Raw genomic sequence first — 13,384 nt, forward strand, 5'->3', positions numbered from 1 at the left:
CTGAGTAAGAGACATCCATGAGGGTAACACTCCTCATCTCTCTCTGGTATTTTAATTCTCCAACAATGGGAAATGTAACATCGATTTAGGGATTTTGAAAGCTAAGCCTGGGTAACCCCATAACTTCCTACTCTGTAGTCTAGCTTTCATGGGAAGGATGTTTTCTTTTTCATTTTATGGCTTCCTTAAGTGAAATCAGTGGAGCAAAATATAGACAGAGAGACCCGGTGAGTTTAATTCAAGAGAGAAGTAGCAATCTCACTGTACTGACAGACAGTTGATCTCTCCACATGGAAGCTGACTTTAAACTATTAGTTTTCAGAAATGAGTAGCAATCATTTCATTTATTAAAATGTTTATTTGCAAAAAATATGACATTTCCCCCATTGTTTGGATTCCTTTGTTTGTTTTGCATTTGGTTTGAAATTTGGATTTAGCACAAGTGTACATATAGTTTTCAAATTAAACGTCTCAAATTTCCAAAGAAATAATTTCCAGAATGAAGTAATGAAAAGAATAAGCAAGTGAAGGTGTTTCATTAGTTGCTAGTCACACTTTCCATATTTGACAAATGCAATATGACGACCAAATTCCCTAAAGAAAAGAGACAGAAAATTAGTTCCTTAAAGAAGGTGGACGTTGCTCTTAAATGCACTTTCACTGCCTCATAATAAAGTCCTGAAGTTGGGAATGTCTCTACAATTCCATGTGTGCCCATCTTTTCCGATCCTGGTGCCATGTCATATTTTACACATGCCTGATCTATGTGCTGATTACTCATAATGTGTCAACATAGTTTTTTGTATCTTGAAGCAGTATAGAGTAAAAAAAAATACACTAGTTACATTTTATTTTGAACTTACCACTGATCAATACAAAAGAAGCACTCATTCTTGTAGGTTAAGCCATTTGTAGCGCAAACATATGCTACCACATCTGGACAGTATGCTTCATAGTCAGGATCTGTCGGGTAGTACATTTTGCATGGGGGCTGGAAACATGAACATGCCAGGAATAAGAGTTTATTTTTTCCCATTTATCGGTTACCTTCCACTTCTAACCCACATAGAAATAATATTAAATCCTACTAGCTGTATGTTTAAGGATTTCCTGTCTTCTGGACTTCCATTGGGTGAGTTTTTGTTTCTTTTTAATGTAGTGACTCCATGTGTCCCATAATCACTTGAATGATAATCATAATAGAATCCCTGCTAAAACCCAAGTGCACAGTTTTCCTTTGACCTTATCTCCATTCCAGTATGTTGTTGTATAAGAAGTTAATGAATAGACATATCTTTACTCATTAAGTGTTTGTGACCTTAGAGGGGAGAGGGTTCCCATGTAGTTGATAAGAATGGGGAATGTCTACAGAGACTAGAGATAAGTGATGTTTGTGACTGAGCAAGCAATGGTTATTTTGCTAAATGCTCAGCTATATTTAATCTGTGTTTTTTTTTTTTTACTATAACATTTACTAAAACATATTAATATGTTATAAGGATTATGCTGCATGGGAGGAAGTCCAGCCTGGAGAGATTAAGATGTGCGTCCAACTAAGGCCATGTGAAAAATCTGTCAATGCATGTAGCTGGAGTTTTCTCCAGTCCCGCTCGGGCCCCTGCAGTTCAGCAGCCCATTTATAAAATAATCACTCAGAAGCTTATATTACTTATAAACCGTGGCAGGCTTCTTGCTATCTAGTTCTTATATCTTAAATTAACCCATTTCTATAAATCTATAAGTCGCCACGTGACTCATGGCTTACTGGTATCTTAACATCTGCTTCTCATGGCGGCTGACTCAGCCTCTCACTTCCCCTTCTTCTCCTCTCTCTTTGTCCCGCTTATAGTTCCTGCCTGGCTACTGGCCAATCAGCACTTTATTTATTAACCAATTAGAGCAACACATTCAGAGTATACAGAACATCCCACAGCAAATGCACTTCACCTCTGTGGAGTTTTAGACACCAGTGAAGAGAGTGATCAATGAGAAGGAGAATCTAGAAGCGAGGAACTGAAGTTTACCTTAGGCCAGCTAGCAGGGTTACGTGATTTGATAAGTGCTGCAAATAAAGTACAAACACAATCAGTTAAAAGAAAAAGTGCATGATGGGATATGACCTCACCCACTAGTCACTCACTCTCATAAAGCCGTGTAAAACAATTTAGAGCAACAGAATTTATAGGTGATACTCCTTTGTGGACTGCTTTATTTATTTATTTATTTATTTATTTATTTATTTATTTATTTATTTATTTATTTATTCATCTCTCTATTCTGTATATACTTTTCACAGTTCACACTTCATTTACAAATTTGGTGCCTCATTGGGGGAACAGTACTGGGCTGCGTGTGTATCTCAGCTACATTGTCTGGCATGTGTGAGATCCTGGGTTCTGACTCCAGCATTGCAATATAAATAAATTAATCAATTAAATAAAAACAGTTTGGAGTTGTATGAAGTATATAATGTTATGTCCAGTAAGTTTTCTTCTTCTACAATTAGGACAATTATATGTGTTTTCAGATTTCTATTAAATTGCATATGCTTTATAAGGAGTGTATTCCTGCAGGCCCTGCTAAGATGCTAACTTAATTTGGGTACATGGATGGAGAACATACAAGTAGAACAAGATTCTTGCTTTCAGGAGACTGACTCTGAGAGCAGGTTTTGTCAGATGCTCTTGGTGCCCACAGACAGAGAACAGCTGTGGGAGAATGAACGAAGACAGGGCCTACCATGGTTCTGTTTCTATTTCAGGTGGCTTAAAAATACCGTGCAGTATTTGAACTAGGAACAATAGTCCTAAATTACAAGGTATGCCTCAGAACGTAGGATTAGAAGTACAGCTCAGTAACAGAGTATTTGAACAACACGTGAAATGCCCTGAACTCACTGTGTGCCCTCACCAAAAAGCAAATACCACAAAAGTAAATGAAAAGTAATGGAATGAAATATTGAAAAATTCATTCAGAAGAGGCAATATAATTGCATATATAACTCATGCACACACACACACACACACACACACACACACACACACACAACAAAGATACAGAGGCAAAATCTGTAAAAGATAGTCAACTTAATTCATGATAAGAGTTATTTAAAATTATATTAAAAAGCCACTTATCACCTCTTATGTTAGCTCCTTAGAAGGAGGTGTTTTCATTCTTTAATAGTGAGAATACAAAAGCATTTGTTTATAAAGAGGAAGTTTTCAATATTGAACAAGTAACATTTGAATTTACATTTAACTCATCACTCCCAATTCAAGACTTTCTTCTGAAGATACACCTCCAACAATACAAAACCTCATGCACAATATTATGTATTGAAGCACTATTTGCTGTTATACACTAAAATGAAATCTCTAGTAGAACAGTTGCCAAATGGTTTGTTGCATCTACTCAGTGAAATTCTGTATAACTGAACAACAGAAAGGAAGTCCCCTATGAACTATGATCTCATGGACTTCCAAGATTCAACACAAGTTGGGAAAAAATAAGTTGTAAACAAACATCTATAGTATGCCATCTTCATGTAGACGGCTAGAGGGTAGTGATGTGTAACTATTATTTGGATAAAAATCAACACAGGAAGCCCAGAGAATTGAAACTGAATACAAAGAAGACGGTGTGTGAGTAGAGCAGAAAAGATAATGGAATGGGGCAAGCTAGCTCTTTGAATGTAGCTTTTTGTTCATTTTGCTTTCATTAAAAATCATTTCAAATTGGAGCTGGCAAAATGGCCTAAGAAGTTGAAGCACCTGCTGCCCAAGCCTGAGGACCTGAGTTCAAACCACAGAGTGTACAGTGGAGGAACAGAGCTGATTCCTGAAAGTAGTTCTCTAGCCTCCTCCACACATACGCATGGCCACAGCCATGGCCACAGCCACACACACACACACACACACACACACACACACACACGGTATACAAACACTCACACAAGAAACAAAAGAAGGGTCAATGACCTAAAACCTCCTGGTGAGCAGCGAAACTCCTGACAGGAAAGTTTACACTCAGATGACATCTGCAGGCAGTTAGGAGCTGGGAAACGCTTGACAAGGAACTCGACACACAGGTAAGAACTTCAGGTAGAATTGACAGCTTGGCGATGCAGAAAACAGATCTGCAGATGGCATTTTCCACCTCAAAAGTTCCCTGTCCTGCCCTGTAAGACCCTCAAGCCTTGGTGCACGATTTCTTTTCATGCCTGCCCTTCGTTGTTCTAATAAAGGACAATCTGCTTCTGTAGAGATTGATTCCCCCAATTAATTAATGAATGAATTTTGATGTTTTTGAGACAGAGTCTTTCTATGTGGCCCTGGCTGTCCTGAAACTCACTATGTAGACCAGGCTGACCTCAAACTCACAGAGATTCCCCTGTGTCTTCCTTTAGAGTGCCTGGCATCCTTTTGTTTTATCTTCAAGTTGCCTTATTCGATACCTAACAACAACAACAACAACAACAACAACAATACAAAGTATTTTTTTAAAAAAAATACTTTGACAAGAAAGGCTTTATTTGGATCACAATTCTAAGATTTTAGTTGATCATTTCTGAGACATCAAGACAGGAAATCACCCAGTGCAGTCACATCACATCAATAATCAAAATCAGAGAAAGAATAAGTGCATCCTCGTTTGCTTTGCCTTGCTCTCAGTGGGCTTTCTCTTCACATACTTTTCAGGACACCTTGCCTAGAGAATGGTGCCACCCACAATGGGCTGGGTCTTCATACATCAAGTAGCAATCAAGACACACACTGGCAAACTTAATGTAGATAGTTCCTCATTAAGACTCCCTTCCCAGGTGATTCTAGGTGTCAGGTTAAGACTTAAAACTGACCAGTACAAATACATATTTAATTTTTCTTTAGAATGAAGTTATTATCACTGAAATCCTATATTCAAGGATGATTTGAGTTAGTTCCACTATGTCCATTTTAGTGGGGAAAATGTTTCTCTTGAAATATGTTTTTTCTTATCACTGTTTCTATTTGTTTTCACTTTGGTGGTATTTCCTTGATTCCCTTAGATTTTTAGGAAATATTTTAAAATATATTTATTTATGTGTTTATTTAAAAATTACAAATATATCTCTGTGTGTGTGCACTCATGCACACATGCGTGTTTGTGCACATTTTTTTTGTATAAATGTGTCACTATGTGCATGTGGAAATCAGAGGACAACTTACAGGAGTCAATTCTCTCCTTCCCCCATGGGTCCTGGGAATCAAACTCAGGTCATCAGACATGGTGACAAGCATCTTTACCCTGTAAGCCATCTGGACATCCATCATGCTGGTTCTACTTATTTATTACCTAGTACTAGCAACAGCACACATTCGAAGGTCAGAGGACAACTTGCAGGAGTTAGTTTGTTCTTCTACCATGTGAGTTTTGGGGATTGAACTCAGGTCACCAGCCATGGGATCAAAAATCCTTATCTAATGAGCAATCTCATACCTCCCCATGACCATCATTAGTTAACTTTTTTGTATATGAGTTATAACATTGGTCCAAAAATAAAGACTGTGGAAATTAGCATAGCATTTTGACAGCATAGGACTAGATAAATAATGAAACAGAATTAAAAACCCAAAGACACACACAACTATGGAGAATTGAGTTTAAGAAAAGAGTAACAGGGCAATCCAGTTGAAAAGGAAGGGCCATCTTTTCAACAAGTGATGCTGAGACAATTAAGTACCTATAAGGAAAAAATAGAACTGTGAACTATATTATATTACAGCATACAGAAAAACTAACTCAGTGTAGATGACAAACATAAACCAAGTTCAATACCATAAAAATTCCTGAAAGAAGCAATAAAAGACAAACGTTAGTGATCTTAAAGGAAGCAAAGATTACCTAGATATTACACTAGAAGCATAATCCATGAAAAGAAAAACTGACTTCATCAAATTTTGAAACTTCTGCTCTTTGAAAGTCACTTAATAAAGCTCTAAAGCCTACCCACAGACTGGTAAACATTTCCAAGAAATATACCTGGCAGGGAACTTATGATTTAGACTGTGTTAAATCATTGGTTTTTCTTGTACAATTCTCAGGCACACACCAACAGCATTCACATAAAATGCCTGTGTTCTTCATTGGCATTTCCCCCACTGTCATATTTCAAAGAAATTTTTAATTCCATGTGGAAATGCATTATCTATTCTAGGAAAAGGTATCATGTTCACACAATGTGTTACTTATAATGGGTACATTGAAGTGTTCTCTGTACTAGAAGATGTGGTTTGGTTCCGAACATAGAGCAGATTAGAATCTACAATGTAGAAAACAACGTTGATTTTTCCTCTTAGGAAAATACATTTTAATAATATGTCATTTGGACTAACATGCTCAACATTTCATATTTCAGAAAAACACTGATCCAAAGGACAAAAATAAATGACTTTTTTCTCTACAGCTTTAAGAAAATCAAATTTTTATCTCTAAGATTGCTCACCTGAAAAAGTAACATGTGTCAAAGTAGAGAGTAGCAGAGAAAGTGTGATCATTTGGTACAAGCAGCTGCTTCTCCTCATGTCTTCTGTGGTGAAGATTAAGAAAATGCCCATTAGTTTATTCCCAGTCAACTGTACAGATAACTTTCCTAACTCAAGGCCCTTGGGGATGCTGTATCGACACCAAGTTGGCCACAGTGGTCTGACACAGGCTCCAGGCACTTAGACATGAGAGACTCTCTTTGCTCTAAAAGAGGACAGGAAAACTATACCAACAACCCCCTCTCCCCACCTCATGTGTGCCTGAAATTACATTCTGTCTAGAATAGAAATCAGGCTCCACACTTTCCAAGTCTATATCATCAGTTTCAGCCTGCATTCCTGCTATTTCTTCTCAAAATTGTAGCCAATGGCACACAAAGAACTGAGTGGGACCCACAATAACTGAAGCTTTTCTATTTTTACATGCAGAGAAAACTAAAGGAAGGTGTTGGAAGAAAACAAAATAAGCCAACCAACTGATGACAACCATAGAATGGAAAGTGGGGATCTGAGATATGGGGAAACCAGACATACCACCACTGACCTTGTTTGACAAAGCATAGAGGAAACAAAAAGAAGTTACCTGAACGAACTTTCTGTTGTTAGCTTGAAGTCACAGCTGGCCTCAAGAGGAGCTGGCTAGGGGCTGGTGAAGCCATTGAGGTGGGTTCCTAACTTGGCATGAGTTTATTCTCAAGGCTGTTTCTGAATTTGATCTCTCTTTCAAGCCACCCCCTCAGATGTTTCACGCTTCAGCAGGCAAGGCCAGACCTGGGAGATCTGTGCTGTGGTTTCTGGTTATGAAACATAAGAAATAAAAGCATCCTAAATATCTAACTTTTGCAAAGTGGATTAATGACCTGTTACATTCCAGCCTATTTGGTAAATGTTCTTGGCAAATTGCAGCCTGTTCCCAGTCTTCCCACATTCCTCTGTCTTTACTTTTTAGAAGTCTTACCTGTTTTATACTCAAGCTTTGGTTTCTTTCTTTCTCTGCTAACCTAGGAAAGCCTAATATTCTTCTAGTCAATAATATTTCCAGTGCCACTCTCTCAATTTCTGTATGTGTTGCCCTCAACAATACCTCAAGATAGGCAATCCAGAAAACTGACCTTTATCTGAAAAACATCACCTCACACTTTAAGCTTCTCTGGTGCCATTGGCACATTCTGTTGTTTTGTGTCCTGGATGTGTCCAAGTCTCAGGGCCTGACACAGATAGTCCCTTGATGGGTCCATCAACCTTTTGAGACCTTGCTATTTTTTCTCTGTCCTTCTTCTAAGTTGGAGTAAATTCGACTCTAATTTCTTTCAGACCTTAGTGGTGAAAGATAGAAAAAAAAATCTACACACTGAACTTGACAATCCCACTCTGCAAGAGATTCCCTAGAAAGCCTCTCGTTTAATGGCATATTGTTGTTAGGCTACCTAATGCACCTGCTTTTCTTTCTTTCCCACATCCCATCTGTACTTCTGTGAGTAGAGAATGTCACCTCTTTATTACTGAATGAACAAACAAACACAGGACACAAGATCTACAACACTACTCCTTTCCCATCGAATTCTGGAAATCACGTCATCAAGTTTTTTCCTTCTGTTTCCATCCTTCACCTTATGTGGGTTAGCACGGGGGGGGCTGCTAGTTCATTGCTCCTCCTCTTCCTTCCTTCCTTTCTATAAGTTCTTTGAGAGTTTAGCTTCATACAACATGTTTTGATCATATTTACCTCCCTTTTAACAATTCTTTCCAAATCTGCCTTATTTCCCTTCCTATCCAACTTTATGTCCATGTTTTTTCAACCCTTCAGAACAAAGTTCTGCCATTCAAATATCCCTGGATAGGGTCCTTCCCTGAAATGTGATTGACTTACCAGTGGCTACACTCTTAGGAAAAAAAACTGTTTCTCCCTCTCCCACCAGTTACCAATTGCCATTTGCTCCATGATTAAGGGTAGGAATGTGTCCCAACTTCCCTCTCCATGCTGGTATTTGGTTTGGATTGGGCTTGCTCAGGTTTTGTGCATGATGTCAAATTTCTGTGAGTTCATATGTATAGCTGCCCTGCTGTGTCCAATAAAAAGTTTCCTTTTAGTAATCCATCACCTCTTTCTATCCCCTCTTCTGATATGTTGCCTGAGCATTAGAAGCAGGAGATGTGGAGTATCTGTGTTCCTTTTAGTGCTGAGAATTCTGTAGTTTCTTATTCTTTATTCTTTCCACATTTGCCTTGTGGCTGTGTTTATACCATCTACTGCAAACAGAAGTTTCTCAGATGACTGTTAAAAGATTCACCGAAGGATGGGTATAATAATATGCCATTAGGAGTCACTTTAATACTATCCCCATTTAGTAGTATAATAGTATCAGATTCTCCCCTAAGGCCTATAACCTGTCTAGACATAGATTTTTGGCCCAATATTTGTGCCATATGTGGGTTTTATCTTGTAGAGTATTGCTGTGGAATAATCCTCTTGTATACTGTAAATATTTGTCACTCGAATTGTTTTAATAAAACGCCAATTGGCCAGTAGCCAGGCAGGAAGTATAGGCAGATCAATCAAACTAAGAATGCTGGGAAGAGGAAGGGCAGAGTCAGTAGTTGCCAGCCTGATGCAGAGGAAGCAAGATGAGAATGCCATATTGAGAAAAGGTACCAAGCCATGTGGCTAAACATATATAAGAATTATGGGTTAATTTAAATGTAAGAGTTATTAGTAATAAGCATGAGCTACCAGCTGAGCATTTATTATTAATATAAGCCTCTGTGTGGTAATTTGGGAAGCATCTGCTGGATATTTGGGAGTTGCTGATGGGACAGAAACTTCCTCCTACAGAGTGTGACTTAAATCCATTTAGAAAATGGTTGGTTACTCCCATGATGCTCCTGCCACTATTGCACCAGTGGTCATGTCTTCCCAAATCTTATTCATTGGTGTAGCTAACAGGGTTTACAGCAGGGCATGAATGATGATGATTTCTCTACTCTGGTAGCTTCTATAGCATCTTCCAACATTATTAAAGATATCTTACAGGTATGAAGTCTGTACTAGTTTTGTTATACCATGAGCTCACAACTCAAGTGGTGGTATCTTCAACACTAAGGTTTTATTCTCATGTTTTGAAGGGTAACTAAGAGCAATTACAATAGCCTGTAATATTTTTTGGAGAGTGGTCTATAGGCCCTCATTGACCAACAACTCCAAAAGAAGTAACCTATTCCTGGCTTTTTTTTTTTTTTTTTTTTTTTTTTTTTTTTTTTTAATTTTTATTTTGCAATACAATTCAGTTCTACATATCAGCCACAGATTCCCTTGTTCTCCCCCCTCCCGCCCCCCTCACCTTCCCCCCAGCCCGCCCCCCATTCCAATCTCCTCCAGGGCAAAGCCTTCCCCACAGACTGAGATCAACCAGGTGGACTCAGTCCAGGTAGGTCCAGTCCCCTCCTCCCATGCTGAGCCAAGGGACCCTGCATAGGCCCCAGGTTTCAAACAGCCAACTCATGCAATGAGCACAGGACCCGGTCCCACTGCCTGGATGCCTCCCAAACAGATCAGGCCAATCAACTGTCTCACCCACTCAGAGGGCCTGATCCAGTTGGTGACCCCTCAGCCATTGGTTCATATTTCATGTGTTTCCGTTTGTTTGGCTATTTGTCTCTGTGCTTTATCCGACCTTGGTCTCAACAATTCTCTCTCATATAAACCCTCCTCATTCTCGCTAATTGGACTCCCAGAGATCCACCTGGGGCCTAGTCATGGATCTCTGCCTCCAGGTCCATCAGTAGTTGGATGAGGTTTCTAGCACGACAATTAGGGTGTTTGGCCATCCCATCACCAGAGTAGGTCAGTTCGGATTGTCACTCGACCATTGCCAGCAGTCTGTTGTGGGGGTATTCCTGGCTTTTTAAGTGTTAGCTTCTGGTGTTAGCTTCAGGTATTGCAGGTTTCCATGTCTTCTTTGAAAGGTCTTCAGTATTATTTATCCCTCATCATACTCCCTCCTCCATCCTACCCTCTGCTCTGGTTATTCCTAAGTCTTCCTATTTAATTATTTCATGTTTTACCTTTTATAACAGTGATTTATAACTCCCCTATCTTGAAAGTCTCTCCCATGGCCATTTAGTAATTCCCTGACCTCTGTGGGTATTCCCAATCAAACAAACATATCTGAAGATTCAAAGCTAGCATCCTCAGATGAGAGAAAATATGGGATGTTTGTCTTTTTGTGTCTGGGTTACCTCACTCAGAATGATTGCTTTTAGAACCATCCACTTATCTACAAATTTCATAATTCATTTTTAATAGTTGACTAATATTCCATTGTGAAAATATACCACATTCTCATTACCCATTCAGCAGTTAATGGATATATAGATTGTTTTCATTTTCTGGCTATCATGCATAGAGAAGCAATAAATATGGATGAACACGTATTTTTATGATATAACATAATATGGAGTTCTTTGGGTATATACCCAAGAGTAGTATAGCTGGATAATGTGATAGATCTCATTTTATCTTTTTGAGGAACCACTACAGTGGTTTCCATAGTGATTGGACCAATTTTCTTTCTCATCAGCAGTGATTACATATTACTCTTTCCTCATATTCATGCCAGCATTTGTTATCATTTGTAGTTTTGACTTTAGCCTTTGAGAGGCAATCTTCAAGTATTTTTAATTTGCATCTCTCCTGTGGCTAAGAATGATAACCCTTTTAAAAGTGTTCTTCAGTTATTTCTATTTTATCTTTTGATGACTCACTGTTTAGTTCTATACCTTATCATTTAATTGGATTTCTTATTCTCTCTCTCTCTCTCTCTCTCTCTCTCTCTCTCTCTCTCTCTCTCTCCTAGATTATAATCTTCTGACAAATGTTTGCCTGGTAAAGATTTTTTCCATTCTCTAGATGGCCTCCCTAATGGGGCAATGGTGTTCTTTGCTATACAGAAGATTTTTACTTTCATTAGGTCCCATTGATCAGTTGTTGATTTTAATGTTTGCACTTCTTAGGGTCTTTTCCAGAGAGTTCCTTCCTCTTCCTAGAAGGTCAAGAACATTCCCTGTATTTTTCCTCTATTAGGTCCAGGGTATCAGGTCTTATGTTGATAGAGTTGATCTAGTTGGAGTTTTGTGCAGGGGGAGAGATAGTGAAAGGGTTTCACTCTTCTGTGTGTAGCTTACACAGCTAGAGCAGGACCATTTGTTGAAGATGATATTTTCCCCGCAATGTACACTGTTAGCCTACTTGTCAAAAATCAAGTGGCTCTAGAAGTGTGTGGGCTGTATGTTGGTCCTAAATTCTAATCTACTGATCAAAGAATATGTTTTTATGCCAGCATCATGCTATGTTCATTACTATAGCTCTGTAGTATAACTTGACATCTGGATGATACCTCTACCAGTTTGGTTGTTGTTATTGTTGTTCAATATTGTTTTGGTCATCATGGGTCTCTTGTATTTCCATATGAAATTTAAGATAATTTTTCAGTTTCTGTAAACAATTGCATTAGAATTTTGATGAGAATTGTATTGACTCTGTGAATTATTTTTGTAGGATTCCATATTCACAATATTAATCATACCTATCCATGAGCATGTGAAGTGTTTTTCAGTATCTTAAATTTTCCATTATATAAATTTTTCACTTCCTTGTTTAGACATATTTGAAGATGTTATTTTTGAGGCTATTGTGAATGGTATTGTTCTTGATTTCCTTCTTGGTATGTTTGCCATTTGTATACAGGAAGGCTACTGATTTTTGTGTGTTAATTTTGAATCCTGCTTGTTGAATGTATTTGTCAGGTGTAGGAGTTTTCTGGTGCAGTCTGTAGAATGTTTTATGTGTAGAATCATATCATCTGCAAATGAACACACTTTGACTTTTCCCTTTCCTAGGTTTTAAATGGTTTTTTTTTTTGAGATTATAATATAACCACATCATTTCCTCCTTTTTCTCCTCTTCAAAAATCTCCCATATATCCCTCCTTTGTCTTTTTCAAATTCATGGCTTCTTTTCTAATTAATTGTTGTTTTACACACACACACACACACACACACACACACACACACACACACAAAGAGAGAGAGAGAGAGAGAGAGAGAGAGAGAGAGAGAGTGTTATGTTGATGAGACTTTATGGGTATAGTTTCTGACAGTCCTAGGAAACACACATCTCACAGCAAGCTCCCTGTTCTTCTGGCCCTTACAATCTTTCCAGCCCCCTTCTTCTACTATGATCCTTAGGTGTGGAAATTGTATTGTAGATATATCCATTTCTTGGTAAGGGATGAAGACTATACTTACTTGTGGATTTATGGACACATATTTAGAATGTATTTACCAGTTATGATGGTTTAGTAAAGTACTGGTTGTACAATCTCCTCCAATATCCATTTCTTCATTAACCTTTTCCCAGTAGCAAGCATGGGTTCCCTCTGTCTTAAGACCAATCAGACAGCTGTTGGTTACCATCAAGTATGAGTACTGATATCAGGGTTATCATACCATGCTGGTTATTGGGGCTCATAGTCACCAAAGTTGGGTAGGACTGTTTCTTTCTTTCTTTGGATACTGCTGAGGGCTGTGGGAGCATACAGCAGGTGACTACTAGTGTTTGACAAGTCGACACACCAGATGTGTAACTCCCTGTTGGGGAGCCCCACCTGGCAAAGCTGTGGGGTCACTGGCTGTGGAAACAGGTTATTTTCTGTCTGTAACTTCCTCATGTACCACCATTATACCTCCCTATGAGAACAGCTGTGGGGTGCTTTCCACAGCCCTTTGGTAGTGTGTTTTACATCTCTGGGCACACATTTGGCTGTGGATTTCTGTTTAAGCTGTGTAATTTTGATGAACAGAAATAT

At 38.5% G+C, this 13,384-nt stretch overlaps 1 protein-coding gene across 1 annotated transcript; it reads right to left on the reverse strand.

The window, feature by feature from the left end:
* Positions 1-338: 338 nt before the first annotated feature.
* On the reverse strand, positions 339-7,310 carry Spink13 (serine peptidase inhibitor Kazal type 13). The gene is made up of 5 exons (XM_059246523.1): positions 7,105-7,310; positions 6,482-6,565; positions 2,025-2,062; positions 864-991; positions 339-594 (listed from the first exon to the last, which is right to left on the reverse strand). The coding sequence occupies exons 2-5, from the start codon at positions 6,558-6,560 to the stop codon at positions 546-548; spliced, it is 294 nt and encodes a 97-aa protein (XP_059102506.1). The 5' UTR covers positions 6,561-6,565; positions 7,105-7,310; the 3' UTR covers positions 339-545.
* Positions 7,311-13,384: the final 6,074 nt, after the last annotated feature.

Source organism: Peromyscus eremicus, chromosome 19 (genome assembly GCF_949786415.1).
Source record: "Peromyscus eremicus chromosome 19, PerEre_H2_v1, whole genome shotgun sequence".
NCBI classification, from domain to species: Eukaryota; Metazoa; Chordata; class Mammalia; order Rodentia; family Cricetidae; genus Peromyscus; species Peromyscus eremicus.

Coding starts and splice junctions, on each gene's coding strand:
- Spink13 (XM_059246523.1), bottom strand. CDS start 6,560: ATGAGGAGAAGCAGCTGCTTGTACCAAATGATCACACTTTCTCTGCTA. Junction 2,063..6,481: donor GACACATGTTACTTTTTCAG/GTGAGCAATCTT, acceptor CTTTATTTGCAG/CACTTATCAAATCACGTAAC. Junction 992..2,024: donor ACCCTGCTAGCTGGCCTAAG/GTAAACTTCAGT, acceptor TCATGTTTCCAG/CCCCCATGCAAAATGTACTA.